General features: G+C 45.3%; 2 protein-coding genes and 1 pseudogene across 2 annotated transcripts; 1 reads left to right on the top strand and 2 right to left on the bottom strand.

The window, feature by feature from the left end:
• The first annotated feature begins 4588 nt into the window (after nt 1-4588).
• Nucleotides 4589-5023, top strand: LOC109741097 (uncharacterized). The gene has a single exon (XM_040400446.1). It carries the CDS (start codon nt 4589-4591, stop codon nt 5021-5023), a length of 435 nt encoding a protein of 144 aa, XP_040256380.1.
• Nucleotides 5024-5761: 738 nt separating this feature from the next.
• LOC109741095 (uncharacterized) lies at nt 5762-10268 on the bottom strand (annotated as a pseudogene).
• Nucleotides 10269-11121: 853 nt separating this feature from the next.
• On the bottom strand, nt 11122-15219 carry LOC109741107 (eukaryotic translation initiation factor 4B1). Its single transcript, XM_020300180.4, has 3 exons — nt 13924-15219; nt 11911-12294; nt 11122-11457 (listed from the first exon to the last, which is right to left on the bottom strand). The coding sequence occupies exons 1-3, from the start codon at nt 15096-15098 to the stop codon at nt 11433-11435; spliced, it is 1584 nt and encodes a 527-aa protein (XP_020155769.1). The 5' UTR covers nt 15099-15219; the 3' UTR covers nt 11122-11432.
• Between the last annotated feature and the right edge of the window lie 210 nt (nt 15220-15429).

The following is a 15429-nucleotide window of genomic DNA, read 5'->3' as shown; positions in this document are numbered from 1 at the left end:
GAGAGTACGAGGGGTGCTTGGCGAGATTTGTTGGTGCGCGTGCGCGTGGGGCTGCCTGCCGCGTGGGGCTCGTGGTCGGGTCTCGTGATATGGGCCTTCGTTTTTACAGTTTTGGGCCGTCATGGTGCAGCGTCCGTATCCTTAGTTCCGTTACGCTTTGGCCCAGAAGAGACAATTTGTACATTTTTTAATTCGCGAACATATTTGCAAATTTGGAACATTTATAAAATCTATAATAAGCCTGTATTTTTTTCAAAAAAATAAATATCGCATCCTTCTCAAATATAAAATAAAATTTATCTATTTATTTAAAAATCCTGTGGTAGCCAGTTTTATGAAAAAAGACTGAGTAAAAAAATCAAAACAGGTGTCCGAGCGGGTTCTTTTTTTAAACTCGCTTCAAGTGTCTGTTGGCACAGTAGCACTCGCGTGCGCTCTCTCGTGTGCTGCAACCCAAAATGGATTTTTGCTCGTCCGTTACTAGCTTGTTCGGAGTTTTCTCGCCGCTTGCTTGGACCTTCTAGTCGGCTCCGCTGGGTTTTTTCTTTCCTTTGAAATTTATGAAGTGACAGCATTCATCTCATAGTCAACGGGCCAATCGTCACCAGATAGTCCAAAAATAATTCAAAAAAATAACCATCTAAGCAACGCTCAGTTTGAAGAAAATAGTTCCAAAGACAACAAAGTGAAAGACATTTTTGTCCTTGAGGCAAGGAAGCTCTAGTACTAGGTGTAAGTGAAAATGCAACTATTAGGAATGGCTCCGCATGTCCTAGCACAATAAAGGATGACGTTGTGCTTTTGGTCTTGCTGCTTGTCTTCTCATGTCGCTTGTTGTGTAGGGCCTCTTTGATTCACATAGAATTTTTAAAGGATTCTAATCCTCATGATTTTTTTACATAGTTCCTTTCATTCATAGGAAATAAATTATAAGGACCGTGTTCTAAGGAATCCTTTGCGCTTCATTTGGAGGAAATTTTTGACCAAGAACCTCTTTGTATATTTCCTATCTTCTTCTCGCAACGTATCAAAAACACTTTAGTGCTAATTCTGGAGGTTTATACCATTCATATGATATTCATGCGTACTATACATACCATTTTAATTATGCATTTTTTAGGGGAATTATGTGTTTTCTCTTTTCCCATAGTTTAGAAATAATTGTGAATTAAAAGGCCCGACTGAACCGAGAAAGTACGGCCCATACTAGATGACCGAGAGCCATGACTATATTTCCTCTCGAGAGATCCACTTAAATTGCAACTATAAACTACCTGAAAACTGAAACCCCCATGAATCATGTACCTCTCTCCTTGCTACCTCACCCTCTTTTTTTGAGTAAGGCCTCGGATTCACATTTAAAACTTTCAATCATACAAGACATCTAAAAAACGAGGAAATCACAATCTGGACTTCAGAAAATGTTCCTGTTTAAAAAACGACATTTTTCAAAAAAAGATACGTTCTACAAGTTGTTCTAAATAAAAAAAGGTGACCAAAAACCGGTTCCTACAGTGCTTAGAGTTTGCGTACATTTTTACAATTCAAAATTTATTCTGAAATCTGTGTACATTTTTTGAATTTGTAAACATTTTTGGAAACTCACATTCATTTTTAAAATTCGTGAATATTTCTTAAATTCATAAATAGTTTCAAATTTTGTGAACCTTTTTGAAAATGAGGAACATTTATTAAATTTTTAAACAGCATGTAAATTTTATTAAGATTTTTTTCTACTTTTTCAAAATCTAGAAACAGAATTGATTTTTTTTAATTCCTGTAGTAACTGGTTTTTAGGGGGGAAATCAAGTCAAGAACTGACAAAAATACGCGGCTGGGCTATTTTTCTAACGCATCTTAACGGGTGTTGATACTCTGCAATGAGTTTTTTTTACGGATAAATAACTTTGTTCCTTGGATAATAGAGAGATCATGTACAATGAGATGAGAAATAAAGTCCGGAATTGAGCTATACCAAATCTGGTGCTTGCTCGCCTCGACATATTTTTAAATTCGCTTCAAGTGCGGGTTTGCAGAGTAGCGCTTGTGCACGTGCTCCCACGGGCTGCGGCCCAAACTGGAATTTTATTCATTTGGTACTGGCTTGTTTTTTTCGGCTCGCTCGCTTGGACCTCCTGGTCGGCCCAGCTGTTCTTTCCTTCCTTTGAAATTGACTAAGTGACCACATGCATGCAATAGTCGATGGAAAACATCGCCTCCTGCTAAACCAACATCGTCAGGTACTCTGAAATTAATCCAAGAAAATGCGAGCACCCATAAACAGCTAATGGAGAAGGCACGGCCCGGCCGAGAAAGCAAGTCCCATACTAGATGACCTGGAGCCGTCGACTATAGATTCCCTTTGAATTGTCGAGAGATATACTCAAAGAAAAAAAAGTACAGAGTAGAGCAGCGAAGTGTCTAACCATAAACTTTGTGAAACATCACCCTTTGTTTTTTTTAGTAAGGCGTCGGACTAATATTAAAAACATTCAATGATATAAGACATCAAAAAAAGAAGACATCTAAAAAAAGAAATTGCAATCAGGTTCTTATTGAGTCCAAACAAACTCAATATCCAGCGTGAGCTGAAGTCGTGCCGCCACGATCGCTCCATCGTCATAGCGGGCCTCACATTGTATTTTGCGCTCAGGAAGTCAGTGTGCTAAGGTTTGTCTGGCCCAACGCCCTGGAGAAGAAGGCAGCATCGTAGAAGCCTTGTGTAGATCGAAAATCTCCAAGTCGAACCATCTCCTAAACAAAATTTCTGCCAACTTTGCAACGGCGCGGAATGAAAAATCATAATTTTTCATTAGGTATTTGACCAAATAGAATCGTCCAGATCCTATAAAATAAAATCATTAGACCCACACCAGGTTTGAGAATAAGTGATTGCCTGATATTGAGCAAGGAATGTAGGTCTTTCTGCTAAAGAGGATCTATTAGAGACAACGTCATTGCAACAGAGAGGAACCATCAGAGAGTGAGTGATTTGTCAGACGACGCAGTAGTGGCTTCCTGAAGGTGAAGTAAGGTTCTCCCCGCCTAGCGTCATGCTGATGATGTGTCTAGCATCGCTGGAGGGTGTGTGGAGATGTGTCTCCGCCGGATCTCGCGAGATTCGGTTGGTGCTGGTCTTCGGTGAATCTGTATGGATCCAGTTTTTGTTCGCCTTCGTTCATGTGTCTACAGTTTGGATCCTTTCGATCTATACTTCTCTTCTTCGATGACGGTTATTGTTCTGGTGCACTGGTCGTGTGGGGCCTTGCATGATGACTTTCTGACTTAGTACAACAAGTTTGGTCCGGCTCCGCTGAGGGAGAGGTGATGACAGCAGTGCGCCTTAGGCTCGCTCTAATGCTTATAGTCATCGGTGGGTGGTCTACAGACATGGGCGTAATTTTTGTTATTGTTGTGTTCTTTGTATTGGCATGATGGATAGATTTGAAATTTTCTCGAAAAAAATAGTGATTTGTCACATCATGGAGACAGTCGAGGAGGGGAAAGGATGCCACAACCTCGTCACGGGCAGAGGGGCATCACCCCAATTCCAAAGGTCAACATTCCGCGCCAAAGTCGTTGCCTACCCACAACACCACCATCACCAACATGCCAACCCACAACACCACCATCACCAACATGCCAACCCGCAACACCACCATCTGGACACCAACATGATGAAGACACACGAAGCACACTCCAACATTCGAAGCACCCGAGACAACTTAAACACCCGTCTCCCAGATCCAATGTCGAAACTGAAAAAACCACTACTTCAGTAAGAGATTTGGAAGAAAAATATTCTTCGTTTTCATCGCCACTTAAACCGAAGTGAATTCCATAGTCGTCTTCCTCACGAGCTGGAACAACTAAAGGTGTAGGTTGGAAACATACTTTTTTCCGTTGGATCGTGCTCCAGAGAATGGAATAGTAACACGCGCTCCCAAGAGGCGGCATTAGTTTATGGTTCGAAAGCAAGTCACTCCATCCAGCTATATTTGCATTGATATAGACGATTTGAGCCTTTGAATTTACTTACTACTCCCTCCGTTCTAAAATATAAGTCTTTGTAGAGATTTCATTATGAACCACATACGGATGTATATAGATGCATTTAAAGTGTAGATTCATTCATTTTGCTCCGTATGTAGTCAACCTAGTGAAATCTCTACAAAGACTAGTAGACCGCCCGTGCGTTGCCACGGACTCTTGAAATAGTTTGCAAGAGTTATATGTTAACTTTCTAAGGTCTCGCTCCGCCGTAGATCCAGACCCCCGCCACTGATTCCACCCCGCCTAGGCCGCCGCTTGCCGCCGCGCTGCCCCATCGCGTTCGCCTCCGCTCCGGCCGCCCCGACCTTGCCCGCCTCCTCTCCGGCCGCCTCCGCCTCCGGTCCATCCTCCGCCCGGCCCCGCTCCGTCTGCCTCCTCTCCGGCCCTGCTCCGTCCGCCTCCTCTCCGGCCCGTCCGCCGCCCCGCTCCATCCCCTTCCGCCCCGCGCCGCACGCCGCCGCCCCCGCTCCGTCCGCCTCCGCTCCGCGCCGCACGTCGTCGCCCCGCTCCCCGCTCGGCCGCCGCCCGCTCCCCGATGGCGCCGAAGAAGACGCCGAAGGGAAAGTCCGGTTTCTTCGGCATGAGGGCGAAGCCCTCCGGGAACTTCGGACTGGAGTTCTCCGACGCCGGACAGCGTTGGTGGCTCGGCACGTATCCCACTGCCGATGAGGCCGCTCGTGCCTACGACGTGGCGGTGTGGCGTGCCAGACGGCCGAAGACGGACCTAAACTTCCCAGAGATCGAGTCCCAGGCGGTGGCGGAGTGGCTCGTGCCGCAGAGCATCCGGATGGAGGAGATGCCGGCTAAGAAGGCGAAGAAGAGACCGGCGGTTGTTGTCGCTCCCGGCGAGAGCGACGAGGCGGCGATGGCTTGGTTTGCGCGATTTGTAATTTGCTGCAAAGACATCTCTAATAAAATGCTATTTGCTACATTTTTAAATAGGAAAATTATTCCGATGAGCCAACCATAACTCAACAGACCAATCTCTAATGAAATGCTTTTCGTATTTGCTACACTTTTTAAATAGAAAAATTATTCTGATCAGCCATAACTCAACAGACCAATCCGAACCCACATTTTTAAAGTAAAGACATTATTTCCCTTGATAGATCAAGATGCCAAAGTGTCGTTTGCCCGACTACTATGTTCCTACCCACGCAGAGCAGATTATTTTTCAAATCATGGAATTAAGAAAAGGAAGAATATCATGATGTTCGTGGCACTTGCCAGGTCTGCCATGCTACCATGGCATCGTCTTTTTAGTCTACCCACATGCCGAGTTGAGAAATAATCTTCAGATATACCCACTGCTAACACACTCACGTACATAATGGCCCTTGGCTGATTGATTTGGTTGGCTGTTAACACAAGCACACAACACACAAAATCAGTCAATGGCCACACGTATGCATTGTTTACTTTATCCCAATTGTGATGCAATCGTGACACCTACTCCCCCTGTCCGCTCGCCCGTCACGGTAATTGCCTACTCGCCGCTGGTGCCAACCGCTCGACCTCGCCACCGCCGCTCACCACTCAGTCTCCACCGGCTGCCCATTGCCTCTTGCGCCACCCGTGCGCTTGCTCGGCCAAATGTTGTTGATTGAAATGCGGGATTGAAGGTAACCCATGGACAGGTTTTAGTTCTGCTTGGCATCAATCTTTCGTACTTGTCAATCCATCTAACGCACACAAAAATCGACTCTCAGACAGAAAAGTGATCTAACTCTATTGATGAGCACAACAGTACATACCATCCCATTATGATGTTGCCATCTCTCACACTTGATGATTACATCTTGTTATTTCTAACATGTACACCATCGGGCGATTGCTTTATTAGAAATATATTTACACAATATGATCAGAGCAACATCAAGGAGTCGGATGCTGGTGCACAGATTCTCCTCAAATTCCACATGCAACCCTTGTAGAGAAGAACGACATATTTTTCTTAGGTGATTTTTGACCGAGCTCCTACAGAAAAATTCAAAGAAATCATGAGGAGCATGGAGCCAAGCAAACTAATCAGAGTAAATCATAAGAGGAGAAGCCTCTCAACCTACTACAGGGAATCGAGTCAACATTAATTCGTGTAAGAATTAAACCGTAATGTAGATCAACAACCCAGTAGTTGATAAAATAACCCTGACACAACCCATTAATACAATATATGGTCACAGGAAGTAGATTTAGATTGTGCAGATATCATGATCTACGAACCGTATCTATGAATATTGATTGCAAAGTCACAAACAGAACCTCCTCACATCACAAAACAAATGTTTCATCAACAGAAACTCTAGCGAATGCCAATTGGATTATATAAGTAAGATAGAGACATCGAAAAAAAGAAAAGATAATTCAAAGAGTATATATATTCTATTTCCTTACTTGACATCACAGAGAATGCAAGTCAAAGATATTGCGATACATCTTACCCTTCTATAAATTGACTGCAAGGCACAATCCCCAGCAAAATATACAGAATGAATTGCTCCTATGGTTCAAGTATTGCATAAATAGTTATATACAGACTATTCAACAGTGAGCATAAACATGGCATGTACTACCAAAATCCCTTTGCTATGTAGCTTAGTCTGCATGTCTATTCGTCTTTCTGTAAATCAGTTGTGGCCAAGATGTGCTGACAGCTCACCAGCCTCTCCCCGTTTACCAATAAAATCAAAGAAGCTCAAAGCAAAAAAAAAAGAACATAGATATATCTACCTGATGTAATTGCTTGTAACTCCAGAGTGTTGGTAGAGTCGAGAAGAGAACACCCAGCCAATGTTACAGCAGATCGATCTGCAGTCTTTGTTAGGGACGGCACCATCATTAGAGGTCCCAATTGTAAATCAATCTGCAAGAGATGGAGATGCGACTGGAAGCTTACGGATTTGATGCATCAGAACAGCCATGGCCCATGGGCAGAGGAGAAGTGCCGGCAGCTGGGGATCTGACATGTCACAGACAGCATGGGTAGAGGAGAGGCGGCGGCAGATCAAGCCTTGGGCATGGCAGGCGGAAGCACACTCACCCCTACTGCACCCTTCCTACTTCCCCGTCCTTCTTCTCCTACCTCTCCTCCTCCCTGGATCCTCCTCTGTCTCTCTTTTCTACAAGAAAAATCGAAGCCCCGCCATGACCTTGAGCTCCCCCTGCCAACCATAGAAATTAGATATTTCCTAATTGTTTGCATAACAAAAAACATACTGGCTGCAAGAGAATGAAAGACTAACCTATTGATGAGCACAACAGTACATACCATCCCATCATGATGTTGCCATCTCTCACACTTGATGATTACATCTTGTTATTTCTAATATGTACACCATCGGGCGATTGCTTTATCAGAAATATATTTACACAATATGATCAGAGCAACATCAAGGAGTCGGATGCTGGTGCACAGATTCTCCTCAAATTCCACAAGCTGTAATTGAAGAGAAAACTGAAAGAAAGCTATTAGTAATACCAATTTAACCAGACACACCACACCACTAATGACAAAATAAAAATTTAGAAGTTCCTAAAGAGGCCTTATATATAAGAAGTGCAAGATACTGATGAAACTACCAAAGCCACCAGATCTTAGTACAGATTAGTTAAGTAGACACTACTATTTAGTAAGGATGAACTATATTATGGATTTGATTGGAACAAGAAAATATCCTATAATAGCATATTATACAAAGGCACATAAAACAATAAAGAGAAGTAAAAGTGGTAGCGATGAACTTATAATAATAATAATAATAAATGGATAGCACATGACTCTTTTTATACGACTCATCAGCAGAAGCAGTGAGCCACAATGGAGTTTTCTTGGGCTCAGGCTTTCTGCACACTGCCATATAGACCAAGTCAAACATGGGTGGGCGGCCAAGAATGTTGGGTTATAGTTTTACAGATAAAGAGAGGAGAAATCACTTTGGCCTATGAGCACATCATAAGAGAAGGCAACATCACACACACAGACTTGTAACTGAATTTAAGGAGGGCACAATATGTTGACATAGGTGTGCCTACCAAAAAGAAATGTCTAAATGAAAAAAAATTCAAGTGTTTAGTAATATAATACTACAATGATGGTGCAAACTAAAGTCTAAATCATCAATGGCAAATCCACGGCACACAAAAATTCTTCTCCATAATCGATTTGCTCTCTTCATCCAAATGCCCAAACTCATCACAACATAGCAGAATAGCCTGAATGGAATAAACCATATCTGAACCATCATATGCAATACACGAACCATGTACTGAACTTAATTGATGTATTACTACTGAACATAGCAGATTAGTCTCTATGTGCATGTATTACTAATTTACAGCTGAGCAGCCACTCTAATGTAATGAACTTAAGAACTGTTTGTTCCTCTTAAGCAACCCTGCAGTTTTCATGAAAACTTTGGCTGTAGTGGTCCTAAAATCCACTTGGAGATTCTTTGCAGCTTCCTCTCTATGTTGCCGGACCAATCTGCAGATAAAAAAGGATAAGGTAAATAATTGTTGTTTTGTTTGCCAATAATCAAACAACTATGATATAGTAAGAAAAAAGTTAGTGGAGGTATAGGAAGGACAAGTAGTTCTACTACACACAGATGATTAGGGGTCAGAGGGAATTCAAGATAAACCAAGACAAACTTCAAAATTCAGTCCTACAGTTGAACATCAAATTCAAATCAAACGGGGAAGAATCAATGGGTCAGGGGTAAGGATGCAAGTGTGTGTGTGTGTGTGGGGGGGGGGGGGGGGGGGGGACAGCCCACTAAGCCGCTGCGCCGTCCCGTGAAGAAAACCCGCAAAACGGCGCCGGGCCAACCACATCATGTCAAGCGGTCTCAAATAGTCCGACCGCTTTGTCTAGCGGACGTCGCAGTCTCGCGTATCCTATGAAAGGGAGAAAACTCTCCTGAGAATTCCTGTCCTTCTTGACGCGATAGAGGTGCACGACTGTATTGTATAACAGGCTCATCCCACACAGCGTGCACTCCTCAATTTGTGCCCCAGCGACAACACCAGGCATGCCACGGAGCTCATGATGACCCAGTTGGTCCGGCTGTGCGCATCAGCTGAGGGCGGGTGGTTGTGGTGGCGCACCCGGTGGCAAAGAGTGTGATGCGGCAATGAGTGTGCGGCGTGTCCACGGCGGGCGGCGAGGCGGCGCTGCCGGAGTAGGTGCTGGAGATTGTTCATGTGCGTGCAATAGGGAACCTGATCGGGACCTGAATAATACGGCAAAGGATACACTCTCGCCGGTGTGTGTGGTGCAAGTCAGCTTGTACCAATGCCTACCTGCTCTATATTTAGCCATCCGTCACAGTTGCATGGCGCATCTTGTGTAGGTTAGCTATAAGATGTACTCCGTAGGACGACAAACGCCCGCGTTAGCCAGTGCGGGCTGGTCGCTGCTCGCTCCGCTTGCATCCAGAGTCAGGGGTAGGGATTGAAGGGAGAAACAGTTGGGAGAAAGCCACCGCCGCTGGCAGAGCGCCACCATCAGGAGGACGCGCAATCGCCGGGTGCGCACCACCATCAGGAAAAACGAGCCTCTACTCAGACCGGCGAGGGCAGGGACCGCCACGTGCAACTACTGGGAGGATGAACGAATCAATGTGGCAGCCATCGGCGACCGGCTCGTGGGGCGAACGAAGGACGGCAGATCTATGTTGTGTGGGCTGCTACCAGCCTATCACTCGTTGGCGGCGGAGAAGATCTACAGGGGCGAGGGGAGCGGGCCATCAAGTGGGGGCGAATCGAGATCTGAAGGGAGGAGTACTCACCGACATGGCCAGAGTCGCGAGATCGCCAAGACGGGGGGCTGCCGAGTTCGATTGGCCGGAGTCTCGGGCTTGGGCTTTGGCGATGCCTTGGCGCGCCTCGGACGGACCCGGCTCATTCGCGACCGGTGCCCGGACCCGTCTGGTTGGTGCTTGCGCACGACGACCCTGACGGGATGATGACCAGAAGCCGCCGCCGCCGCCACCATTCGTCGTGCGTATGACTGTCTGCTGCTGCCGCTGCCGCCGCCGCCATCGCTCCGACCTTGCAGGGCATGGAAACCCTTACGGGCAGGTGCCTGGGCGAACGAAAATAAACCAACGAGACGGTGGTGGGAGATGACGTGAAAATAAACCGAACGAAAATAAACCGAACGAAAATAAACCTGAAAGCGAGACTGCTAACTGCTCCATTAGGAATAGACTTATATTTAGAAACGGAAGGAGTACAAAACAAGCTATGCTCTTCTATATATAGATTACTAAGAACAAGTGGAAACAAGTCCCAGCTTTCCCTCCCTCCGGCCGCAACCAGAGCATCGGTGGAGGAACTCCGGTGACAAACCGTCTAAGACACATGTTCCTCACATGTGGTGGCTAAGTTTCGGGGTGAGAGTGCCATGGAGGAACCATCGCCTTATTTTCGAGGCAGGCCTGTGGCTGTGGACCTTTTCAAGGAACACATTTACATTTGGTTTGCCCAAACTCGTCTTGCAAAATTTTGTCTAGCGAAAATGTGAGCGTGGGTAGATCGAATTTGAAATGGGAGGAGTCCGTTAAGAGAGACCTAAAGGATTGGAGTATCACCAAAGAGCTAGCTATGGACAGGGGTGCATGAAAGCTTGCTATCCATGTGCCAGAGCCATGAGTTGGTTGCGAGATCTTATGGGTTTCACCTTTAGCCTACCCCAACTTGTTTGGACTAAATTGTTTGGGACTAAAGGCTTTGTTGTTGTTGTTTGTTGTTGGAAATGTGAGCGTGGGTTTGCTTGCCTGTGACTTGTCAGTGCTGACAATAAAATCTATCAAGAGTTTGCGCCTAAATTCTACACCATCTTTAAACTTAGATCACTAAGTAGTAACGCTACTGTTTCGCTATGGAGATGGAATTTGGCAACAATTCAGATTCCAGATACGCTACTGTTTCGCTAAACACAGCTACACGACCATGATCTGATAGTAATACTCCAGGGAAATGCTGGTAGAGTAATGCAAACACAGAAATACTACTCTCTCAACCTACATATATTGCAGGCGACCAACACATGCACAGAACAGAATATCAACAAACAGCTGAACACAAGGATCCATGACTCAAGAGCAATAGTCAGTTAGCATAATTTTTTGACAAGTTTTGTTTTGACACGAAATGGCAAAAGAAAGAAGCAAAAAGAAACCTACAGCAAAGGTGGTAACCAATAGCTTCACGCGGAGTAAACCTTTGTTGACAAAGATTAACTCCAATCTTCTACCTCGAACAAAATGAGAGTCAAGCACGACAAAAATTAAATGACTTATTCTTTCCCACTTTCAAAACCCCAAAAACGACAGCGATCAGAAGTTTCCTTGACAGTTGATTCTTCAAACTCCTCTTCACCATCCCTGCCTTGTTGATGACCTGAAAAAGAAAGACCAAGTAAACAATAAGATGAGTGCACTACCTAAATGACGACATCAAATGTAATGCTTGAAAGAGAGTGTGATTTGCAGCATAACTCTTTCTACTTAAATACAGCAGATTATGGTACAATGAGAGCTGCCATGCCTAGTTGATTACCATGATGACCCAGAAGCAGCGGGTATCAAAGTTCTATTTGTCTTGAACATAATATATAGCAGCATACTTAGCACACAATCTAAAAGCGGTTGGAATCAAAGTTCTATTGCCTTGAAACATGATATATATGCTATTTTTATACCTAGCGAAATCACTACCTGAATGATCCAGTATTCAGCTAAACATGGTGGAAATAACATAAAAGAGCATAAGATCTACATCCATCATACTACAAGACCTGTCTGAACTCTGGAAAGCATGCATGATCGAACTTAGCAAAGAAACTGCACAAACCTGTCTGAACTTCCGCCTCCACCAAAAGAGCCTCTTTCCCTGCTACCATGAAATCCCCACCTTTCTTCAACTGGTTTCGGATATGTTTCCACACCACCACGGGAACGCGGTCTGTCCATGTGGGCCACTGCAACATGTGGTTCCTCACTAGCGGGTGGAAATGCTGCAGCCCTTCCAGCTCCAGAACTAGGTCTTTGCCCAAATCGAATTTTGTCATCCAACTCAACTGTAAGCAGATCAAGCTGCTTTTCCATCTGAGATATCTTCTCAGACACTTCTTTTGCTTGCTCAGAACCATCACCTGCAATGGCCTCAATTTCCTTCAAGTCCACCTTGAGAAGGTTGATTTCTTCTTTCAAATTCTTCTCTTCTTCTGACTCCGGCCTGAAAAATAGGATTCAAGTAAACACCTAGAAGCTAAAAAAAATAGACTTTTCACAGAAAAGGTATGGTTCAAGCAAACAGCAGCACCTAGAAGCTAGAAGAATAGGCCTCTCAAGGAAAAGGAACAGCAAATTACAAACATATCCATTTGACTGGATGAAGTATTCACTACCAAAGCAGTTCATTTAATTCATCAGAGTGTCGGGTTAAATATTAAGAGTGCTGCTATAAATATCTGTATGAGTAGTTTCCTCATTTATTATAAAAACGACAAGAGTCAACCACGAATGTGAGAAAGGTGGAATCAGACAGGGTCCATTTATTCATATATCAAGCCCAGAATTTAACGAAAAGTGCATGTCTCAAAATGATTAATGATTCAACCATCATGTCGAGAGATCAGCGTATCACAAAGCAAGACAATAGTGAATCATCATAGGTTGAAACTAAATAGTACAAAATCAAGCTAAGAATACATCTAAGTGTTCATTTCTAGTTAAGCTTCCTTCACAGCCATGTTAACACAATCACGAGTCCTAAGATAAAAATAAACATTGATTAAACTCTTTACAATGTAGCAAATAAAGCAATACTCTTTACAATGTAGCAAATAAAGCAATAACAAGTCCAGCTAAAATGATTTGAATTCAGATTATTAACACAAAGACCGAAAAGGAGACAAAAACAAATGCCCTAATTACAAAGAACAAAAGCAACGCTGTCCCTAGCGGAGCACATGAACAAAATTATGCAACATTTTGCCACATTGTGCATAAAGCTACTTAAGTACTCGGCCAAAATAGAAGGCCCACAAAAAAATTAACAAAAAACACATTCTCTGTTATTCAAATTATACTTCCTCAAAATATGGATCAGAGTGAGTAGTTAATTAGCTAGAAAACTGTATAAAATTTACTCGCAACCTTGTTTGATGTGGTTATTATCAAATTTTATGTCTAAAGTAGAATACTATACATATTACAAAATGAAATAAATAAATAAAATAACTCAGGTCACAGGATGCTAGCAAATTAGCAAGACAAGAATATTTCGGGAGCCTTTTTCTCACATTTACATAATGCAGCATTTTGTATGCAAAAGAAAGAAAACATGACTAAAACAAAATATGTGATTTAACATTCATGACCCTGCTATCCATGGGTCATGACTTCAAAAAACAATGACTAAAATATGTGACTTAACATTCATGATCTTGCTATCCATGGGTCATGACTTCAAAAAACAATGACGATTTTTTTTGCCAAAAGGCATGCTATACTTGCAGAATATGACGGCATTCCCTACAACCCTCGCTCAGTTGCTTACATACTTTCATATCAACAAGGAAGTGCCAACACTGAATAGCTTAAATGCAATCGCCTAGGCAAACAAGTGCCAACGAGATTATTTTAGCCATAGCATTCTTGCAAATCTCAACACTACGCCAATTCAGATAACTTACAGCAAGCATAATCAGATATGCCAAAGGCCAGCCAGTTATTACTTAGCAAAATTATTTCTTTTGCGCAAGTTTGTAACATTCTTAACCTATCATGTCTGCACTTCCAGTTATACATTATCAAAAGAAACACTACATGCTGTCAAGAGGCAGGCTAATATATAACATACCTATTAACTGCCCGATGCTCCAGCTCAAGGTCAATTTTCCTCCAGTCTTTTCCTTTCTCCTGCAGCACCACTTCCCGTGGTTTGGCATCACCGAATGGATTTACCTTTGGCCGTGCTCTTGGTGCTCCCTCACTCCCAACTGCGGAGACCTGTGATCCAGGGCTTCCAGGGCGGGAGGAATGTGCGCTGTTCGGCCTACTGGAGTGCGAGCTAGTAGGCCGACTGGTTTTTTTCTCAATCTCCCCCTCCATCTTCCTCCAATCAAGGCCCTTCTCAGCCAGCACCTCCTCACGGGGCTTAGCAGCCCCGAAGGGGCTTGGTCTGCTGCGTGCGACCTCAGCAGCTGGCACAGGAGTGGCTGAGGGATCACGCTTTGGTGGATTGAGGTTGAGGCGCGGCCTATCACCATTGTTGGTCATAGGGGCAGGGACAGCACCACGGACCCAGCGATCAGAGTCAGATGGCCCCGGTGAGTCACGGAAACCACCACCAGATGATTCGCGGAAACCACCACCAGATGATTCACGGAAACCACCGCCAGATGATTCACGGAAACCGCCGCCGGTTCCAAGGCTGGGGTAGCGCGACGGGAGTGGCTTCTTGTCGCGCGACCAGTTGTCGATGTCATCAGAGCGGCCGAGCGGAGACGGGCCACTGAGCCTATCACGCCGGCCAGAGTCGGTGGGAGCCGGCGAGAAACTCTTGTTCTTGCCCCAGTTGTCCGACTCGTCGGCGCGGGAGGGCATGTCGAGATCCGAATCCCTGCTGGACCGGCGGTCGTCGTCGAATCCGCCACCGCGCGGCTCCCTGTCGCCGCCATAGGAGCGGAACCCGCGGGATCGGTCCAGCTCGTCCTCCGAGCGCTCCCTCGGGCCGGTGGGGAGCATCATCATCTCCTGCGGGGTGAGGCCCTTGGGCTCGGCGGGGGCGACGCGGCGAGGCGCGCCGGCCGCGCCGTAGGTGGTGAACTCGGAGAGCGAGAGGGTGGTGCCCTTCTTCTTCTTCTGCTTGCCGCCGCCGGCGACGACGGCCTCCTTGAGGCTGGGGAAGCTGGCGGCGCCGCCCGCGGCGGCGGGCGGGTCGGGCGCGGGGAAGGCCGCGGCGTGCTCGCGCTCCTCGTCCTCGCGCTCAGCGTCGAGCGCCCAGGCGCCGACGCCGCCCCAGGGCTTGGCCATGGCGTCGGCTTCGCGCTGCTGCTGCGAGATCTAGGGTTGGGTCGGTGCTCGGGAGCGAACAATCGAGGGGCGATTCGTTTGGGGTGCGTTGTTGGGTTGGGTGGGTCTGCGCTGGGGGTTGGCTGTGCTTTTGATTCTGACGGGAGGCCGTCGTGACCCACTCGTGGACGGTCGTGACTCCGCCGTCAGATCAAACTCGGCTTTCCTCTGCTCTCTCCTGTCTGTATACGGCAAGGAAAAAACTACGTAAAAAGTGTCCAATGCGTAATCTGAAAAATCTCGTGATTTCCGTATATAAATTTTAAAATTACTTATTACTATCAATTTATCT

This window comes from Aegilops tauschii, chromosome 2 (genome assembly GCF_002575655.3).
Source record: "Aegilops tauschii subsp. strangulata cultivar AL8/78 chromosome 2, Aet v6.0, whole genome shotgun sequence".
Lineage (NCBI taxonomy): Eukaryota > Viridiplantae > Streptophyta > Magnoliopsida > Poales > Poaceae > Aegilops > Aegilops tauschii.
The sequence above is the reverse complement of the archived record's forward strand: the minus strand, read 5'-3'. Positions and strand labels throughout refer to the sequence as shown.

Bases quoted from the DNA above. Each gene is read 5' to 3' on its own strand.
- LOC109741097 (XM_040400446.1), top strand. From the start codon at position 4,589: ATGGCGCCGAAGAAGACGCCGAAGGGAAAGTCCGGTTTCTTCGGCATG.
- LOC109741107 (XM_020300180.4), bottom strand. From the start codon at position 15,098: ATGGCCAAGCCCTGGGGCGGCGTCGGCGCCTGGGCGCTCGACGCTGAG. The intron at 12,295-13,923 runs GTATGTTATATA...CCTATTTTTCAG, and splicing joins GAGCATCGGGCAGTTAATAG to GCCGGAGTCAGAAGAAGAGA. The intron at 11,458-11,910 runs GTTTGTGCAGTT...TTTCTTTTTCAG, and splicing joins GGAGGCGGAAGTTCAGACAG to GTCATCAACAAGGCAGGGAT.